This window comes from Triturus cristatus, chromosome 8 (genome assembly GCF_964204655.1).
Source record: "Triturus cristatus chromosome 8, aTriCri1.1, whole genome shotgun sequence".
Taxonomy (NCBI): domain Eukaryota; kingdom Metazoa; phylum Chordata; class Amphibia; order Caudata; family Salamandridae; genus Triturus; species Triturus cristatus.
In genome coordinates, this window is record NC_140591.1 from 274,596,907 (window position 1) to 274,613,528 (window position 16,622).

At 43.4% G+C, this 16,622-nt stretch overlaps 1 protein-coding gene across 2 annotated transcripts in view; it reads left to right on the forward strand.

The window, feature by feature from the left end:
• CUL5 (cullin 5) overlaps nt 1-16,622 on the forward strand; it is a 677,835-nt gene that overhangs the window by 311,735 nt on the left and 349,478 nt on the right. For both annotated transcript variants that reach the window (XM_085621507.1, XM_085621508.1), the window contains one exon: nt 7,529-7,659. In XM_085621507.1, the coding sequence (XP_085477633.1) occupies nt 7,529-7,659 (131 nt within the window). The remainder of the gene's footprint in view (nt 1-7,528; nt 7,660-16,622) is intronic.

Genomic DNA, 16,622 nt, shown 5'->3' on the forward strand with positions numbered 1-16,622 from the left:
GTGCCCCTGCACATTACGCTACTCTAAGTCACTGCACGCCAATGCACTTTACAAACACTTAGCTAAAAATAAATACACTGTATGCCACTGCACTCTAGGCCAATCTACTGTGCACCACTGTACTTTATTCCACTTCACTCTAGGCTACTCTACTGCACTCTGTTACACCACTCTACGACACGATACTCCACTCTGATGCTCTACTCTAATAAATCCTGGTCCACTGACACTACTCCACTCTGTGCCAATCAACGACACTGCTGCACTTGACGGTCTAAGCAGCTCCCTCTATTCCCTCAGCCGGGTCTGATGGCTCAGTGGACTAATGCGTCTACTGCAGGGGCCTGTGTTCGACCTCATGGTCACAGGTTCAAATCCCGGCGGGTCCACTCAACCTTTCATCCATCTGAGGTCGATTAAATTAGTACTATTGAGTTGGGTAACAACAAACATCTGTTATTCAGCGCCAAGATACCCGTAGTGGTGAACGTGCACTTTACAAATACACGTGTTATGTTATTCCACTTGATGCCACTTTACTCCACTCTGTTCTATGATGCACTACTGCACTCCATTCTATGCCACTCCACTCTGACAATTTACTCTGCTCTATGCCACTCCACAGCACTCTACTCCCCTCTGCGCCACTCCAACCTGCTGTACACCACTTCACGACACTCTATGCCACTCCACTCTGCGACACTAATCCAATCTGTCAGTGTACTCCACTCTACGCCCCTCAACTCTATGCTCTTCCACTCTACGACACACTAGTCCCTCCACAACACTCCACATCAATGTGCTTTACTCAATGACACTCCACTTCTCTCCACCCCATTCCATAACACTCCACTTTACAACATCCAATCCACGCCACTCTTCTTTACCCCGCTAACTTTTAGCCATGCTGAACAGCAACCACTCTGGTGTACATCATTGCTAAAACATATTGCCAAAGACAATATCTCTTGCATAGGCGTGACCTATTGAGTTTGCCAATGCTTGTTTTTAATTTACTCCAAACCTTCATTTAACACTACCCATCCTAAACCCTAAAATTACCCATACCTCCTTATCCCACCATGCACTTCTAAACCCTGATATTAACTTTACCTCACTTTATCACTCTATACCACCATCCACCTCTAAACCCTGAAATTACCTTTATCTTGCTTTACCACTGCCCACAACTAAAGCCTAAAATTACGCATACCTCCCTTTATCACTACCCAACCCTAAACCATAAAATTACGCTTAATATGGCCCGGTTGCTCTTTTGCCTGTTTACTTTTCCTCCCCCACTTCCTTCCCTACGTCCTCCATGTTGCTCATCCCCCCACAACACACATTGCTCCCCTCCACCCTCTCTGTTGATTCTTTCCACCGCTGCCATTCTGCCCGCCGTATTTTCCTCCCCCCGCCTCTTGTATTCTTCGTTCCTCTCACCCGTGTTTCTACCTTTGCATTTGACTCCCAGAGAAGCCAAGGATCAGAATCTCATTCACCATGGAGCAAATGAGTTGCACAATTTTTGAATTAAATTTGCTGGTGAACAAATATTGCAGCTCCACTTCTAAAGCTGTCCGGTGGCACCGGGAGCTCCAAAACCACCAATATTGGCTTAGGGTGTGGAAGATGTCAGGCCCTTTCCTTTCTTTCACTGAAGTGCATGACTCACTCATCTGACACTCAACGCCAGCTGTTCTCCTGTGCTGCCAGAGACACTGCAAAATAAATGCCACAGAGAAGCAAAGTGGTTACTTCTTCTTTCTGCTCTGCAAGTTTAAGATTTGACTCCGACGACTCCACAATTTTACAACACCATAATTGTTAGGTTTTGCCTAGGAGACAGTTTTTAGCTTTCTGTAGGCCAAAGCCTAATGTGGACCACAGTACTTAATTTGAGATGAAAAAAGTGGTGTGGGGTCTATAAATGGGTGTGGCATAAATACTTAAGACCATGGCTTAAAATGTGAACTAAAATACTGTGATTTACACTACAATCTGCCTGACCAGCATTAAGATGCCTCTTTGTGAGTTTTCTGCTATTGCAGCCAAACATACCAAGCAACAAACATGCCTAAAACAAGCCAGAAACATTGGCTTTGTGAGTGCTTGTTAGCAATTGGATATAAATGAATAACCACAATGATCTTGTTGTAAATAAATATATTCTGAAATTACAAATGGTACATATGTGACTATCACTGTGTGCACACTCAAGCGAGGCCAATGATGGGATGAGCATGTATGGCTCTCTGACTCTCACTGCTTTCAGCCTCAGCTCCAGAGCTCTGTTGTGCTCCATTACGAACACCCTTCCAGAACTCACTTGGATACCTAAATGCGACTCAGCTCACATGGACTATACAAGCACTGGAATAATCAGTAGCTTAGCCTTTTAGAGCCGAGACCTCTTGCCTTTCCCAATACCTAGTAAATAAATTACAATTACAAATCAAAATTGAGCTAAATCTAAGCGTTTACAAATGTTAACACATCCAAAGTCTTTACTTAAGTAAAATATGCAGTGTATAATTGGCAAAGCCAATAGGGCCCAATGGCAAGACTTAAAAGGAGAGGGCTTTCCCGGTGCAGAAGAAAATCTTTGCACTAACAGAACAAGCTCACCTCTACAAGAAAGGACAGTCTCTGACAGTGAAAATAGTAATGAAGTTACTGGGTGCGATTGCCTTTTGTATATCTCTAATCCCATTCTCCAGATTACACATGAAACCTATTCAAGAAGGTTGCAAAACCAATGGTCACAGACAATGGGAAACTGGGAAGATCTAGTGGTTGTTACAGTATCCAAAGGGAAATGCAGTGGTGGAATGGTAAGAATGTGTCAAAAGGCAGAATATTCAAACAACCGTCCCCTCTGTGACTATCAAGACAGATGCATCCCATACATGTTGGGGGGCACACGTGTACAATGAACATTAGGGGCAAGTAGAGGCCTTAGGAAGCAAGCAAACCTATAACTGTATCAGAACTTAAGACAGTATTTCTTGCACTTAAAGCATTTGATACATCTATTAGGGGAAGGATTGTACAGATAAAAATAATCAACTTAACAACAGTGACAAGATCTTATGCAATTTCCAAGCTAAAGCCAGAGTTTTGGAAATGGGCCATACAAAGGGACACATTGTTAACAGACATTCATCTGCCTGGCATTACCAAACAAAGACAGTCATGCTAAGCAGATTAGGACACTTGTTGCACAAGTGGGAACTCAAACTAGAAGAGGTTTGTGACATTTTCCAAGAATGGCATACACTATTCGTAGACCTACTCGCACTGCCCGCTTAAGCAAAATACCCAAGCTTTACTTCCTGGTACCCACTTCACCTGTCTCTGATATTTGCATACACTTTTCCAACAATACCACTGATACCCGTAGTGATAAACAAGTACAGACCGACATCCATGTCAGTGATGTTAACAGCCGCACAATTGGCTAGACAAACTAGGTTCTCAGGCTTTTAAGAAATGACATGAGGCAGAGTAATTTAACAGAGAATCTCAAAGGAACTCTTAAGTAAACAGAAGGGACAGGTTTGTTATGCAGAGAAAGCACCCTCAGCCTACCGAAAGGAAAAGCTGACACAATATGTGATTGATACCTAACCTATATGTTGGATGAGAAAATCTTGTATGTGTCTATAAAAGTGCACCTAGGAGCCATTGTGGCATATACCCAGGGAGCCATAGGGAAAGGTTTGTTTACCTCAGTAGTAATCAAACAGTTCCTAGAAAGAGGTAAAAGAATTGCACCACAAAGGTCAGCATCTCCAGCTATGTGACACTGTAATCTGGATTTAACGCACCTGATCAAAACACCATATGAGACTATACAAAGATCACAGCTAACGTTTCTAGCCCTGAAAATGTTTTTTTGAATTAAAAAAATAGTTATTTTACTCGATAGAGTCAGGGAACATCAGGCACTCCCTATTCAAGAACCATTTCTTCAAGTTCTCAAAGACAGGGTAGTAATGAGGATAAACCCACAACCACATGGACCTCGCTGACCGGCCAGGAGGAGGCATCGTCATTGTACACAAACACCCTCTGCCTCACAACTAGCTCCGACGACCATTCACCTGACATGGAACACCTCTGTTTCCAGACCAACCCGAACGCCAACCTTCCGCGGTACCATCGTCTACAGACCTCCCAGACCCCGTCCCCCCTTCAGCAAAGCCATAACCGACTTCATCGCTCACCGCGATCTCTGCTTAATGGACTACAGCCTCCTCTGCAACCTCAATTTCTACCCAGGCAACCTTGACGACCACAACACATCATCCCTACTAGAAAACCTCGCCACCATCGTACTGAAACAACTGGTCTCCTCACCATCCCACTCAGCAGGACACACGCTCAACCCCCCTCTTCTCTGCAGGCAACAACATCTCAGTCATCCACACCTCCGAACTACATTGGACAGACCACCACAGCGTCCACTTCTCCTTCATCAAACCCACGAACACCAACGTGCCCACCGCGACCTGTGCACAAGCTGGAACAAGATCTCCGAAGACCAAGTCGCCACCTCCTTTAGCAAAACCTCACCGCCAACCATCGTGGACACCAATGTCTCAGGACACTACCTCCACCGATTGATCTCCAACTGCACCAACACACTGGCCCTCCAACTGCGTCAACACACTGGCCCGCCTTAGGAAACTATCCAGGATGCAGCCCCCCAGGAAAGCCAGCTGGTTCTCCCCCGCCCTCCAAGAGTCCAGGCGAACCTGCAGACTGCTCGAAAGAAGAAGATGGAGGAGCAGCAAGACCTTATCGGACCATGTAGCCCTCAAGACCGCAGTCACCGCATACTACCACCTCATCAGATCCACCAAGAACCCCCCCCGTACAGCAACACATCAACGCCAACACACACAACAGCAAGGAAATCTTCACCATGATCAAAGAATTCACCAGAGCCTGCACAGACATCCCCCCTCCTAAGATTTCTGCAACAACCTTGCCACCTTTTTCCAGCGCAAGATTTTAGACATCTACGACAGCTTTGTAATCTAGGACCCACCCCAACCGCAACCACCACACCCAAAGGCTGCAGATCCCAGCCCACACTGCTCAACTGGACCACCCTCACCGCCAACGACACCCTAAGAATCATGAAAGCCATCCACTCTGGGGATCCCTCGGATCCCTGCCTCCACCAGATTTTCAGCCGAGCAGAACTGTGCTGCACCATCAACTGCTCCATCGAATCCGCCACCTTCCCTGAAGACTGGAAACACGCAGAGATCAACCCCCTGCTGAAGAAACACTCAGCCGACCTTACAAAGTTCAAGAACTACAGACCAATCTCTCTGCTTCGCTTCCCATCCAAAGTCATCGAGAAGGCGATCAACTCCCAACTGACAGAATTAATCTAAACAAACCAGATCCTAGACCCCTCCCAATCTGCCTTCAGGAGCAACCACAGCATCAAAACTGCACTCCTTGCCGTAACTGACGACATCCACATTCTTCTCGGCCGAGATGAAACCTCAGCCCTCATCCTCCTGGACTTCTCTGCCGCTTTTGACAGTCTCCTACACCCTCGGCACAAGACTCCACAACACTGGCATCTGCAGCAAAGCTCTAGAGTGGATCCACTCCTTCCTCACTGGTCGAACCCAGAGAGTCAGACTCCCACCATTCTCCTCGAATCCTACAGAGATCAGCTGGGGTGTCCCACAGGGCTTCTCCCTGAGCCCCACCGTATTCAACATCTACATTGCCCCGCTCGCAGGCATCGTCAGAAACTACAGATTCAGCATTGTCTCCTACGCTGATTCACAGCTGATTCGCTCTCTCACCGACAAACCTAAAACTGCCAAGAGCAACTTCCACGACGGGATGAAGGCAGTAGCCGCGTGGATGAAGGAGAGCTGCCTAAAACTCAACTCAGACAAAACTGAAGTCCTCATTCTGGGCTCCACCCTCTCTGCTTGGGACGACTCCTGGTAGCCAGAAGCACTCGGACCCACACGCACGTAATCTCGGCATCATCCTGGACTCCCCTCTCTCTCTAGCAGCCTTCTTTCAGCAGCCAAAGGCACACAGAAACAACCCTCCCTACGCTGCTAGTCAGGAGGGCAGTAATGTACTGCCTTAAAAAACATTACAGGAAAGGAAATGGTTCTTTGTCTCATTTTCACCTACAACCCTAGGTGCACTGGTCACAAAGCAAACCATCGCAGAATGGATAGTACTCCCCATCCAAATATGCTGCATGACAACAGAGCTACTACTAGAAGGGAGACCAAGAGCACACTTCGCTAGGAAAAAGGGGTGCCATTGGCCTTTATGGAAAATGCATCTGAAATCCTATTTGCATGGCAGCAACTTGGTCATCAGTACATACATTAACAAGGCACTTTTGTGTAGACATTCAAGTGAACAGGGTGGCAAGAGCAGGGCAGAAGGTCTCACAACACCTGTTTGCAAATATACACTTGCTTCAACCCAACCTCATGATAAATGGTAGGTAGTACCATCACATAATCAGTGCACAGCATGTAAATCCAGAAATGATTCATGCTGCAAAATAAAATGGTTACCTGTAAAACGTTTGCAGTTTGAAGACTTTTCTGGATTCACATCCAACCTTTCCAACCCCGGTACAAGAGATGTGAGTTTTTCAAAAAACCGGGTGAAGGAGCCATACAAGCACAGAGCATTTTATGAAGCTCTATCGAAAGGCAGGTCACCAAAAAGGGAAAAAAAAATCTAAAGATGGTGACCACACACTGGGGTTTGTCAGACGTCATAGGGATGGGTTAAGCCCGCCTACTAGTCGACGCCCAGTAGGAGAAAGAAAGAAAAAATATTTTTGACCCAACCACTACGAGATGGAATAATGTGCAGCATGAGAACCCAGAACATTTGTTACACAGGGAAAAGGCTTGATGGCATATTTAATAGCTGTTTTCTCTCTGGCTGGCTACCCTGCTCTGGATTTTTAGTCTCTTTCAGGCTTATTTCCTTTCAAACTGATGGTTGTGGAGCAAGGAGCTGATTGAGTGGTGATTAGGTTGCAGGATTGACTGGGATGCTTGAGACTGAGAAGATAATGGTGTTGGGAGTGGTCTTCCTTGTTTAAGGCGCTGTATGCAAGATGCTGCTAATGGTGATGTGAGGTGCCAGTTGCATAATCCGGATTGAGATTATGCCTACGAGTTGCTTGCATTTCTTACATCCTATGAATTCCCAGTCCCAATACCACTCCTGGAAATCTTCAACTGTTCAGTACTATTTAAAAGAAAATGCATAGTTAATGAAGTTGAAAAAGACTTCAAATGTTTTAAGCAGTCTTGAATGCTACAACCCCTTCCCACACCCACATGACATCAGTGATGTTAGAGGATGTGAGCCTATAAAAGAAAATAATGCTGGGAAGCTTGCGTAACAGATAAGTAACATTTCTTTTATTTCAAACAAATGTCTAATTCTGTAATATAGGCAGGCGATGATTTGATTTTCTTTTGTTTTAATTTTTACCTAGAATTACATTTAATGTTCTCACTAATGGATAAAGTGCCCAATGGAATAGAGCCCATGCTTAAAGATCTGGAAGAACATATTGTTAGTGCTGGATTAGCTGATATGGTTGCAGCTGCTGAAACAATAACTACTGTGAGTAACCCAAGTGACATGCTTCTTAGAAAAGCATATTTTAGTAGCTGTTTAATTTACCTTTTGCTGAAAAATGTAATTTTGTATTGTAGTTTACATATTAAAATCAGATGGTAGCATGTTTAATCCTGATAGAATGTGAAACGGAGTATTGAACAATTGGCATGTTAGTTGTTTTTTTAGTAGTTTTAATGAACATTTGATACCTTGTTTACATTTTGTGATTTGTGGTCTGTTCTCACTAGATTTATAGTAACACATGGTATGCATTTTTCCTAAAAGTTAATGTGTGAGAGGGTGTGGTAAAGGTGTCCATGAAGACAGCTGCTTTTCCATGACTCTGACAGACTCAGAATTGAACATAAAATAGATGTATTGATAGAGGCCCACACAGGGTGGGGATCCTGTGGTGCACTGTCACTGCATGGAAGGATTCCCTCCCCATCAGTCGTGCAACAGGATGAGAACCCCTACTCTCTGCTGGTTGCATATGAATTATACACTTTGTACGAGAGCCAAGTTACCCTGCACAGTGGTGAGATCCTGTTCTCAAACTAAAGGGGGAAGATGGCACCAGGTGAACATTGTGAGGAGAGGTAAAGTGTAAGCATAACTTGAGCAAGTTTGCAAGACTACAGGTGCATCCAGCAGAGATGGAAGGGCTGAGTATCAAGAGGGGTACTGGTGATTAAATCTGGCTAGAGCAAGTCTTCAACAGTCTGTGACTATCTTCTGTAGAGTGGAGAGGCCGCATGTGTGGTCCATTGAGGGATCGTCAGTGAGGGCCATTGCATCCATTTCAAAGTTAACATGAAATTAGAACAGTTAACTGCTAGCAAAAAGAGCCAAGGAAAGTTGCCATCTTTGAAATGGGAACCAAAAGGGAAACCTCCATTTTGGAAGTAGAGTATTGTAGAACAAATTATGACCTGGACTGCTGTTGAGGGCAGTGTCTGGCATCAGTTAATTATCAGCATCTCCATCAATGCTGAATACCAGCTTGTAAACCGATTTCTAGCACCTATCGCAAGGGAGCTGTGGGAAGGTTGTTTTTTGTTTTCTGGCCCAGAAGGTGTAGGGACCTTCTAATTTAATTGTGTATCACATATGTAAGTGGGCCTTTTTAGCAACCTTTTATTAAAGCCCTTTTCTGTTTATAAAGTACTGACTGAACATTCAAGTTATGCTTCACTTGAAGTTTTATTCTTGAAGGTGGTGCTGATTGGGACCGAAGAGCACCCGATCCCTTATTCACTTGCCCATTTGCACGCTCCTGAGGGACTTTAATGCCATTAGCCGATAGGCACATGGGTATACCACCATGAAATGCGAATTTGGGTCCAAGTTCAGCGGTAGATGCATGATCGCCAAAAATCCTCTTCTCTTACCACCTGACATTTAATGACTAAAGAGTTGCTCTGTTTAAACTGATAATATTCGGTGGTGGCACCCTTCAAGAGCATTTCCTCTGACTCCTGGGCTACAATTCCGTGTCTTCAAGGCGGAACAAAGCCTTCCAGTAAAAGATTGTGTAGGAAACTCCACCCTATTCTTGGTTCCCCTGATGGAGTGTGCCCTGGGGGAGGCATTGATGGTACAGCAGTCTTTGAACGTATGGAGGATGCCCTGTGTACCGATCAACTTCACTGTCTCCGATTGTGACAAGCTGTGATTATTGTACTATGACACATCATGCCTGGACAAAGGAATAGAAGGATGGATTTTTTCATGCTTCAAAGCACAACAGCAAAGAGTGGTCAGAAGGATTCCTCTGTTTAATCCCTTGGTTTATGACAATTAGCAAGAGTTTTGCTCTGGTCAATTTATGCATTATCCTCAGTACTATGGGAGAAATCTGGTAAATTAAAAATGCTGTGTAAGTAGTTGAGAAGAAATTAGAGTGCCGGTTGAGTAGTTTACTGCTTGTGGAACAGAAGTTAAATGCAAATAAGTGCAAGGTACGATCTCTGGTGGGGTAGGCTGCAAAAATGACAACCAGAAAGAAAGAGATGACTTCCTTTAACCCCTTGAGTGCGCACGACGTCTCCCGGCCGTCGTGCATTACGGTGGGTGTGTGCGCATGACGGCCGGGAGCCGTCGTGTTCCCGAACGCCGCACTCAAGGGGTTAAAGTGAATGCTATTGTGAAACATAAAGAATGGATTGAGAGGATCAGTAATCTGTAGATGTGGTGACCATCTTCAGGTGCTGCAGGTTTGGTGTAGTTTCTGCCCAAACAGCTCTTTATTTTAGTATTGTAGAGCTCCTTATAAAATTGCATGTAAAAGGCACAACAAAGATTTGATTTTTTTTTTTTTTTAACAGATTGACTCGGTCAGATCATCTTGAGAAGTTAGAGTTCTCACTCGGGATCCTTTTCTATTTGAGAGATAGGACTGATATGCTTTGCAAGTGTATACCTAATCATGGGAGAATTTGGGGAGAGCTTTCCGGGGTTGTTTTGTTTATTTTGTTCTCTCCACTTCACTCTTCCTCCATCGTGGTCTGTGATGAGCTGCAGGAACATCCATGCGGATTTGGATGTAATATATACAATGATACCGTGGTTGTTTTTAAGCTTTCCCTTTTTCCCTGAATATGGTATATTGGGGAGGAGTATGTTAGTGAACCATTCGTTATCTGTTGGCCATAATTGGTAGGCCTTGATCATGGTTAATATTTCTTTATCATCAAAATATTTACACCTAAAGTGTTGACCATTTTTTTCTTCCATAAGAGTGTCAAATGCTAAAAATGTAATATAATTCTCTATGTTCTCAAGCAGTTAGTATTTGCCCATATGACTGAAATGACCTTGTTCTCTGGAAATGTGTGTCCCGGAGTATTCCGAAAAACTTCTATCTAGAGAGAGAATTTGAAGGGCTTTAAATGCTTACCTACTCTCTTAAATATTAAGGGTTTGTGGTTTATCTCCAACAGCAAGATCAAATTAAGAGAATAGTATTCTGACCTCCACTAAGTCAACAGCTCTTTTTATTTATTTTTTATTTTTACTAATTTCCTATTTTACTAATTCATTACTTGCATCTACTTACTTTTACTACTTGCTATTACTTCCACTGGGAACTAGTATAATATTGGCTTCAGATGTCTTATGCATGTTTTTGTCCTCAAACCAACTTGATCAACACTACACTGATATTAAGAATCTTCATGATTCTCCTTAAATCGGGTCCGATCACCCCAATCATAAAGAAGATTAGCTTGGAATTGAACATTCTTCCTAATTCCAGGCTGATTGGCAACCTGATTTGACCTTGGAAAACAATTGTCAAATGTGTCTTTCTTCCCAGATCATCTTCTACATAAATTAACGAGAACTGCTAGCTAGTCTAGTTTTCGGTCAGGTTGCAGCACAGACGGCAACTCAGAAAATCTTTGACAACATCCACTACATCATAAATCAGTGAGAATCTTGCTTCTGCGCATAGAATCCTGACTGAGTGTCATAAATGTAGAATTTTCCCACCCATGTGTGGGGCACCCTGGAATTCTTTCTTTTAAATATTTAGATTTAATGTGTAGCTGGATGTAGAAGCCTCTGTCTATAGTCTGGTGACATCTCCGTACTAGTAACACAGGCCTCCTTTTACTGCATTGTTCTAATTTTGAGAAAAAAAAATCAATGCACTGAGACCACATTGCAGTGCCTAACTGGAGACAATGCTGTACACTATCTAAAATAACCTGTAACCTACATTGGAGAAAAGAAACAATGAAGGAAAAGCTAACTGCCGGGGCAAAAGTGCAGAGATTGCAGTGAACAGCATTGTTACTTTCAGAATTCAGCATCTTACCCTTCCCTCTTTGCCTCATAGTCTCAGGTTTTTTTTCTGGCTCATGCTGATTATCTCAGAACTCTCTCTGGGCTACCCACTTTTTTTCTCATTTGTTTCAAAAATTGTATGAAAATTGTGTTTCACTTCATGTCTTTTAAGACAACTAACATTTGCACCCATTTTTACTATCTGAATTTTTTCACTGGAAGGCCATCCCTTTTCGTGGAATGCCTTCATGTCAGTGAAAATAAGCTTCTTCAGACCCTCACACGGTTTGTGTGGTCTGTCTTCCTGCCTCACATTCAGTACAAGAATACACATTTTGTCAAACAAACCACAAAAAGAGCCCTTAACGATGAGGAGGGCATCTGCTTCAGAGTGAGGCTTAAGAACTTGCAAGCAGAAAAGGAAAATTGAAAAGAGAATTAAAAAAAGCCCCTCTTCTGACACCAAACCCTCTTGGGCGACGGAGGCGGACTCACACAGAAGGAGATCTAAAGAGAGAAGGTAGAAAACAAATGGCCACCACCCTTGTCACCCCCCGTCATACCCGAGAGAACTGGTCTACGTTGAGACAGGTATTGTCACCAGCCTGCTCGCTGTCAAGCTACAACAATAGCACCACCTCATGTTGCCTTTAGAACCACAGGTACCGTTTCTTCCATTGGTTGCTGTCAAGAATGACACCACACCACCAGCGTTGAAAACAGTCACAACTCCACAACCATAGTCGGTGAGACAGTCAACTTAATTTTAGATTTTGAATAGATAACTTGCCATCAAAGAGGTCAACTTCTATACTATTGACTTTAAGGTCACCTTTAAAACACTCCTCTTCAACGTCAATCTTTTTGATGTCCTCTGTTGCTCGTGTTTTCTCAATTTCTTCAAAGGCACAACAGCTATTCTATCAGAAAGATTCACGCTCGCGATCTAGGCCAAGCTAATTATTCCTGCAGAGGACCCTATATGTGAACCACTTACGCCCTTGAATTTTCCACCTAGACTTACTTCGCCTTCTTATCCCCAATTCACTCTATAACAGCTCAGCCACAAACTCTCCTTTATGTTACCAAAAGTCATATGCATGTCAACGGTCACCTCAAATCACTTAACCCAAACTGTCCACTCCAAAAAGATGTAAAAGAAGATGATCTATTTCGGGGTCCCCTTCCTCAACCAGGTGTCCTTCTTCCGTCTCCTACACTATATATACACCAACTTCACCGGCTGAGTCCCCCATAGGCTCATCACATTCTAGTCTTTCAGTTCTTGACAAGAGTAGTGAATAAGTTGAAAATTCAACTTCAGATTCCTCAGACGGTAGTTTCGGTGAAAATTAAGACGTTTCAGTCAAGGGCTTCTTCAAGTTCCTCATTACCTTTGTTTCCTGGATTCTTAGATCTGGCGGATGAAAATTCCATTTTGCAGCGACAGTGAAAGCTGCAAAGCCTTCTAACAGGATCCAGTTTCTTTTATGCCACAAGACTCCAAAGCAGATGCTATCATAGTTTCAACTGTGAAGAAGTGGCTCGCTTTGGCTCTGGAGACTTCAGTCCCGTGAAAGAAAGAAAGCAAGAGATTTGATGCGGTGGAAAGAAAGGAAAGAAAGAAAGGTTTGTGACTCTGCATCTGAGGCTTTTAAATCTGCCAGTGCCTCAGCTCTTTTGGGGGAGTACTATAGAGCAATATGGGAATCTCTATCTGTGCTTGCTGATGACTGCCCAAAACACAGGAGGCTAGACTTCTTGGAGATAATGCAAGAGGAGCAAACTGTTTCCAGTAAATCCATCAATGCAGCAGGTGATTCTGCAGATCTTGCTGCTGCATGGGTGTGCAATGGCATCACTTTCTGCAGGTCATCCTGGCTCAGGCTAACCTCTATAAAGCCAGATGCTCAGTTAATGATAATGAATCTCCCCTTTACTGGGGCAGTTTTATTTGAGCCTCATACCAATGAAGCGATAAAATACATAAAAAAAGGGAGGCAGAGACTCAAAGGCTGTAGGGTTAAAAGAGAAGAAGGAATTCTAAAGTTTCATTGTAGGTGTGAAGATTCCAGATACAAGCCAAGACAAAGGGCTCTATTCACTCATTGGTTTTCTGCCCTCATTCCCAGGGACAGCAGCGTCATCATCAGCAGCAGCAGTCCCAGTTCCATTGTAGAGGCAGTTGAGGTAGAGGCCAACAACAACAATAAACACAGTGTAAATACTCCTCCAAGTCTTGCTGGTAATCCAGACAGTGAGAAGCCCACTCATTCTGCTGTTACCCACTTCTGTGGGAATGAGTGTATCAAACAATCTATCAGAGTGGAGATTAATAACCACCGACAAATAGGTATTACAAATCATCCAGAACGGCAATGTCATCCATCTCAAATCTTTCTGTCAATAACTCCAAAGCCAGCGTTAAAACCCAAGTTGATTCAAAAAGAAGGTAAATCTCCACTCCAGAAACAAGCAATAGAAGTGGTTCCTCCATCTAAAACAAGAAAAGGAATCTATAAAGGATACTTTAGTGCCTAAGAAAAGTTCCAAATAACAGTTCAGACCGACTCTCAATTTAAAACAAGCAAGCAAGTGTGTCAAAAGATGAAAGTTCAGGATGTTAGCCCTACTCCAGATATATCAACTGTTAATGAAGGGAGACTGGATATGCTCTGTGGATCTTCAGAATTCCTGTTTTGACATCATATACATGTAGCAGGAAAACACAGATTAAGAATAGGGAAGGCTCATTACCAATGCAAAGTTTTCCAACTTTCCAAGTGCATGGCTGTGATGGCAGCTCATCTCTGAAGGAAAAAGATGTACATTTATCTTTATCTGGATACTGGTTGATAAAAGCATTGTCTTTCCATCAGGCGCAATTGGACATCAAAATCACGAACCGTGTACTAACATGTCTGGGTTTAGATGGCAAACCAAAATAAGTCTATCACCTCCAGTACAGTTCCTCGACTATCTAACAGCCACTCTATCTATTCAGAAGGGAGAACTAAGTCATTCAGAGGCGAAACTGTGTATCATCTTACAAAGATGTCCCCAGTTTCTTCAGACGCCACATCCAGTGGCTCGACAGTTCTAATCCCTACCCCGATCCATGACATTGTACATCCTCCTGGTTCCCAGTGCACATCTCAATTTAAGCCATTACAACATTGCTTAGAAGATCAGTGGTCCCTATAGAGAGACAATTGGAAAGCCAGACTAACACTCACAACGCTAGTCGAAACAAACTCTGCCATGCTGGTGCAAGAGATGCAGTTTACTGAAAGGAATACTTTTGTACCAGGATCTTCCAAACCAAACAATCATTACAGATGCTTCTCTCTCAGGATGAAGTGCTCATCTTCAGGATCTCACAGTACAAGGGCTACGGTCCAAAACTAAGCAACTATGCCGTATAAATGTCCTAGCTTGAAAGCGCTTGCCCCATTTCTAACTTCGAACAGGACCCTGATCCAAAAGGTCAATGCACTATTTAACAAACAAGAGAGCCCAAGATCCAGGACCCTTTCATTAGAGGCTCAAACAAGTTGGCATTAGTTACTGGCAAGAAATTTGACAATTCAAGCACTTTATTTGCCAGGTCTTCAAAACTGTCCAGCAGATCTCCTAAGCATTTGCTTCATAGACCACCACGAATGGGAACTAAACAATACAGTAATTGCAAGACTGGGGTTTTTCCCGATATAAATTTATTGGCCACAGGAGAAAATGCAAAATGTCCACATATTGCCTCAAGAACATTGTCAAGAGGGTCGGTGAGTAATGCCCTTTTGAATATTTTGTCTAAATGTTTTCTGTATCTTTTCCACTAATCTCATTGATTCTCACAGTGATACTCAAACTGAGGTTGTCAAATGCCAAAATGATCACGATAGCATCCGAGTGACCCTGTTAATGGTGGCATCCAAAGCTACTTCAGTGCTCTGCGAGGCTTCATGAGAAGCTGCTCTGCAAGAAGAACCTTCTATCGAGAATGCAAGGCAAAACCTATCAACCGAGCATGCAATTCTTGAATTAGGGGGCATGGCTTGTAAGAAAGTGGCTCTGTATATACTGCACCAAAGTAAGGTTCAGTGTGCACAGAGTCCACAGTCCCCAGAGGTTTGGCAGAGGCTAAAGTTAGATATAACCTTAATCTCTAAAGTGATAGCTTGGTCGAGCAGTAAGGCAGTATCGGAGGACAGTGTAAAGCATTTGTTGTACACACTCGGTCAGCAAATGGTCTCACACACTAAAGAACTGAACTCTAGGCCAATTGTTTTATTTTAGAACCACAAGTAGGTATCAAAATACTTTCTCAGAATGAGATGCTTTACTTAAATACTTTCAATAAGCAATAGACTTTTAAATGCAATAGTTACAGTTGTTGCAATAGGCAACACAAGTTAAACACAATTATAACATTGAGCTCAGTGGGAATTTTAAAGTAAACACAATATCAATTACTTTGCATAGGTTTTTCTTACTCAGGGCTGGATCCTGGATTCAGCCCTGGTGCATCTCCTGTAAACAGTTGAAAGAAATAGTTTTTGTTACACAGGCGATTTATTTTTTTTTTTCTTTTTTTTTTTTGATATTCAAATTTGATTGGTTTTAAACACATACAAACAGTTCAGCAAAATCACGGATAGAGGATATTCATTTGCATCATCAAAAACTATGTGACCCCGATTCATCACCCCTCGACAGGAAAACTGAAAGTGTCCTTCATTTCCTTCGCCAGTACTCAGCCATTTACCCCACACCCTTTGGTATTTCTTGGGGCATCCACGCGCCGCGTATAGAGCCTTCTCTTGTGTCGTGCACCAGTCTACCCCCTTGTGCCACTTTCCCAGAGCTGGTGGATCAGGACAAATCAATGCTGCCGCTATGTCGCGCTTGGCAACTATCATGGCTGTGTTAAAGGTATTATCTTTCCGGTACCCATCTAGCCCATCCGTTATCCCCAATAATGAATGTCATGGGTCGTGAGACACTGTCCACCCCAAAACCTCTGTAAGTTCCCCTTTAATGGCTCTCCAGAAAGTTGCCAGCCGGGGACAGGTCCAGACCACGTGAAAAAGATTTGCTGGGGCCTGGCTGCACCTAGCGCAGGACGCATCTGAGCATAGGTCCGCTCGGTGAAGGCTTACCGGAGTGAGGTAAGCGAT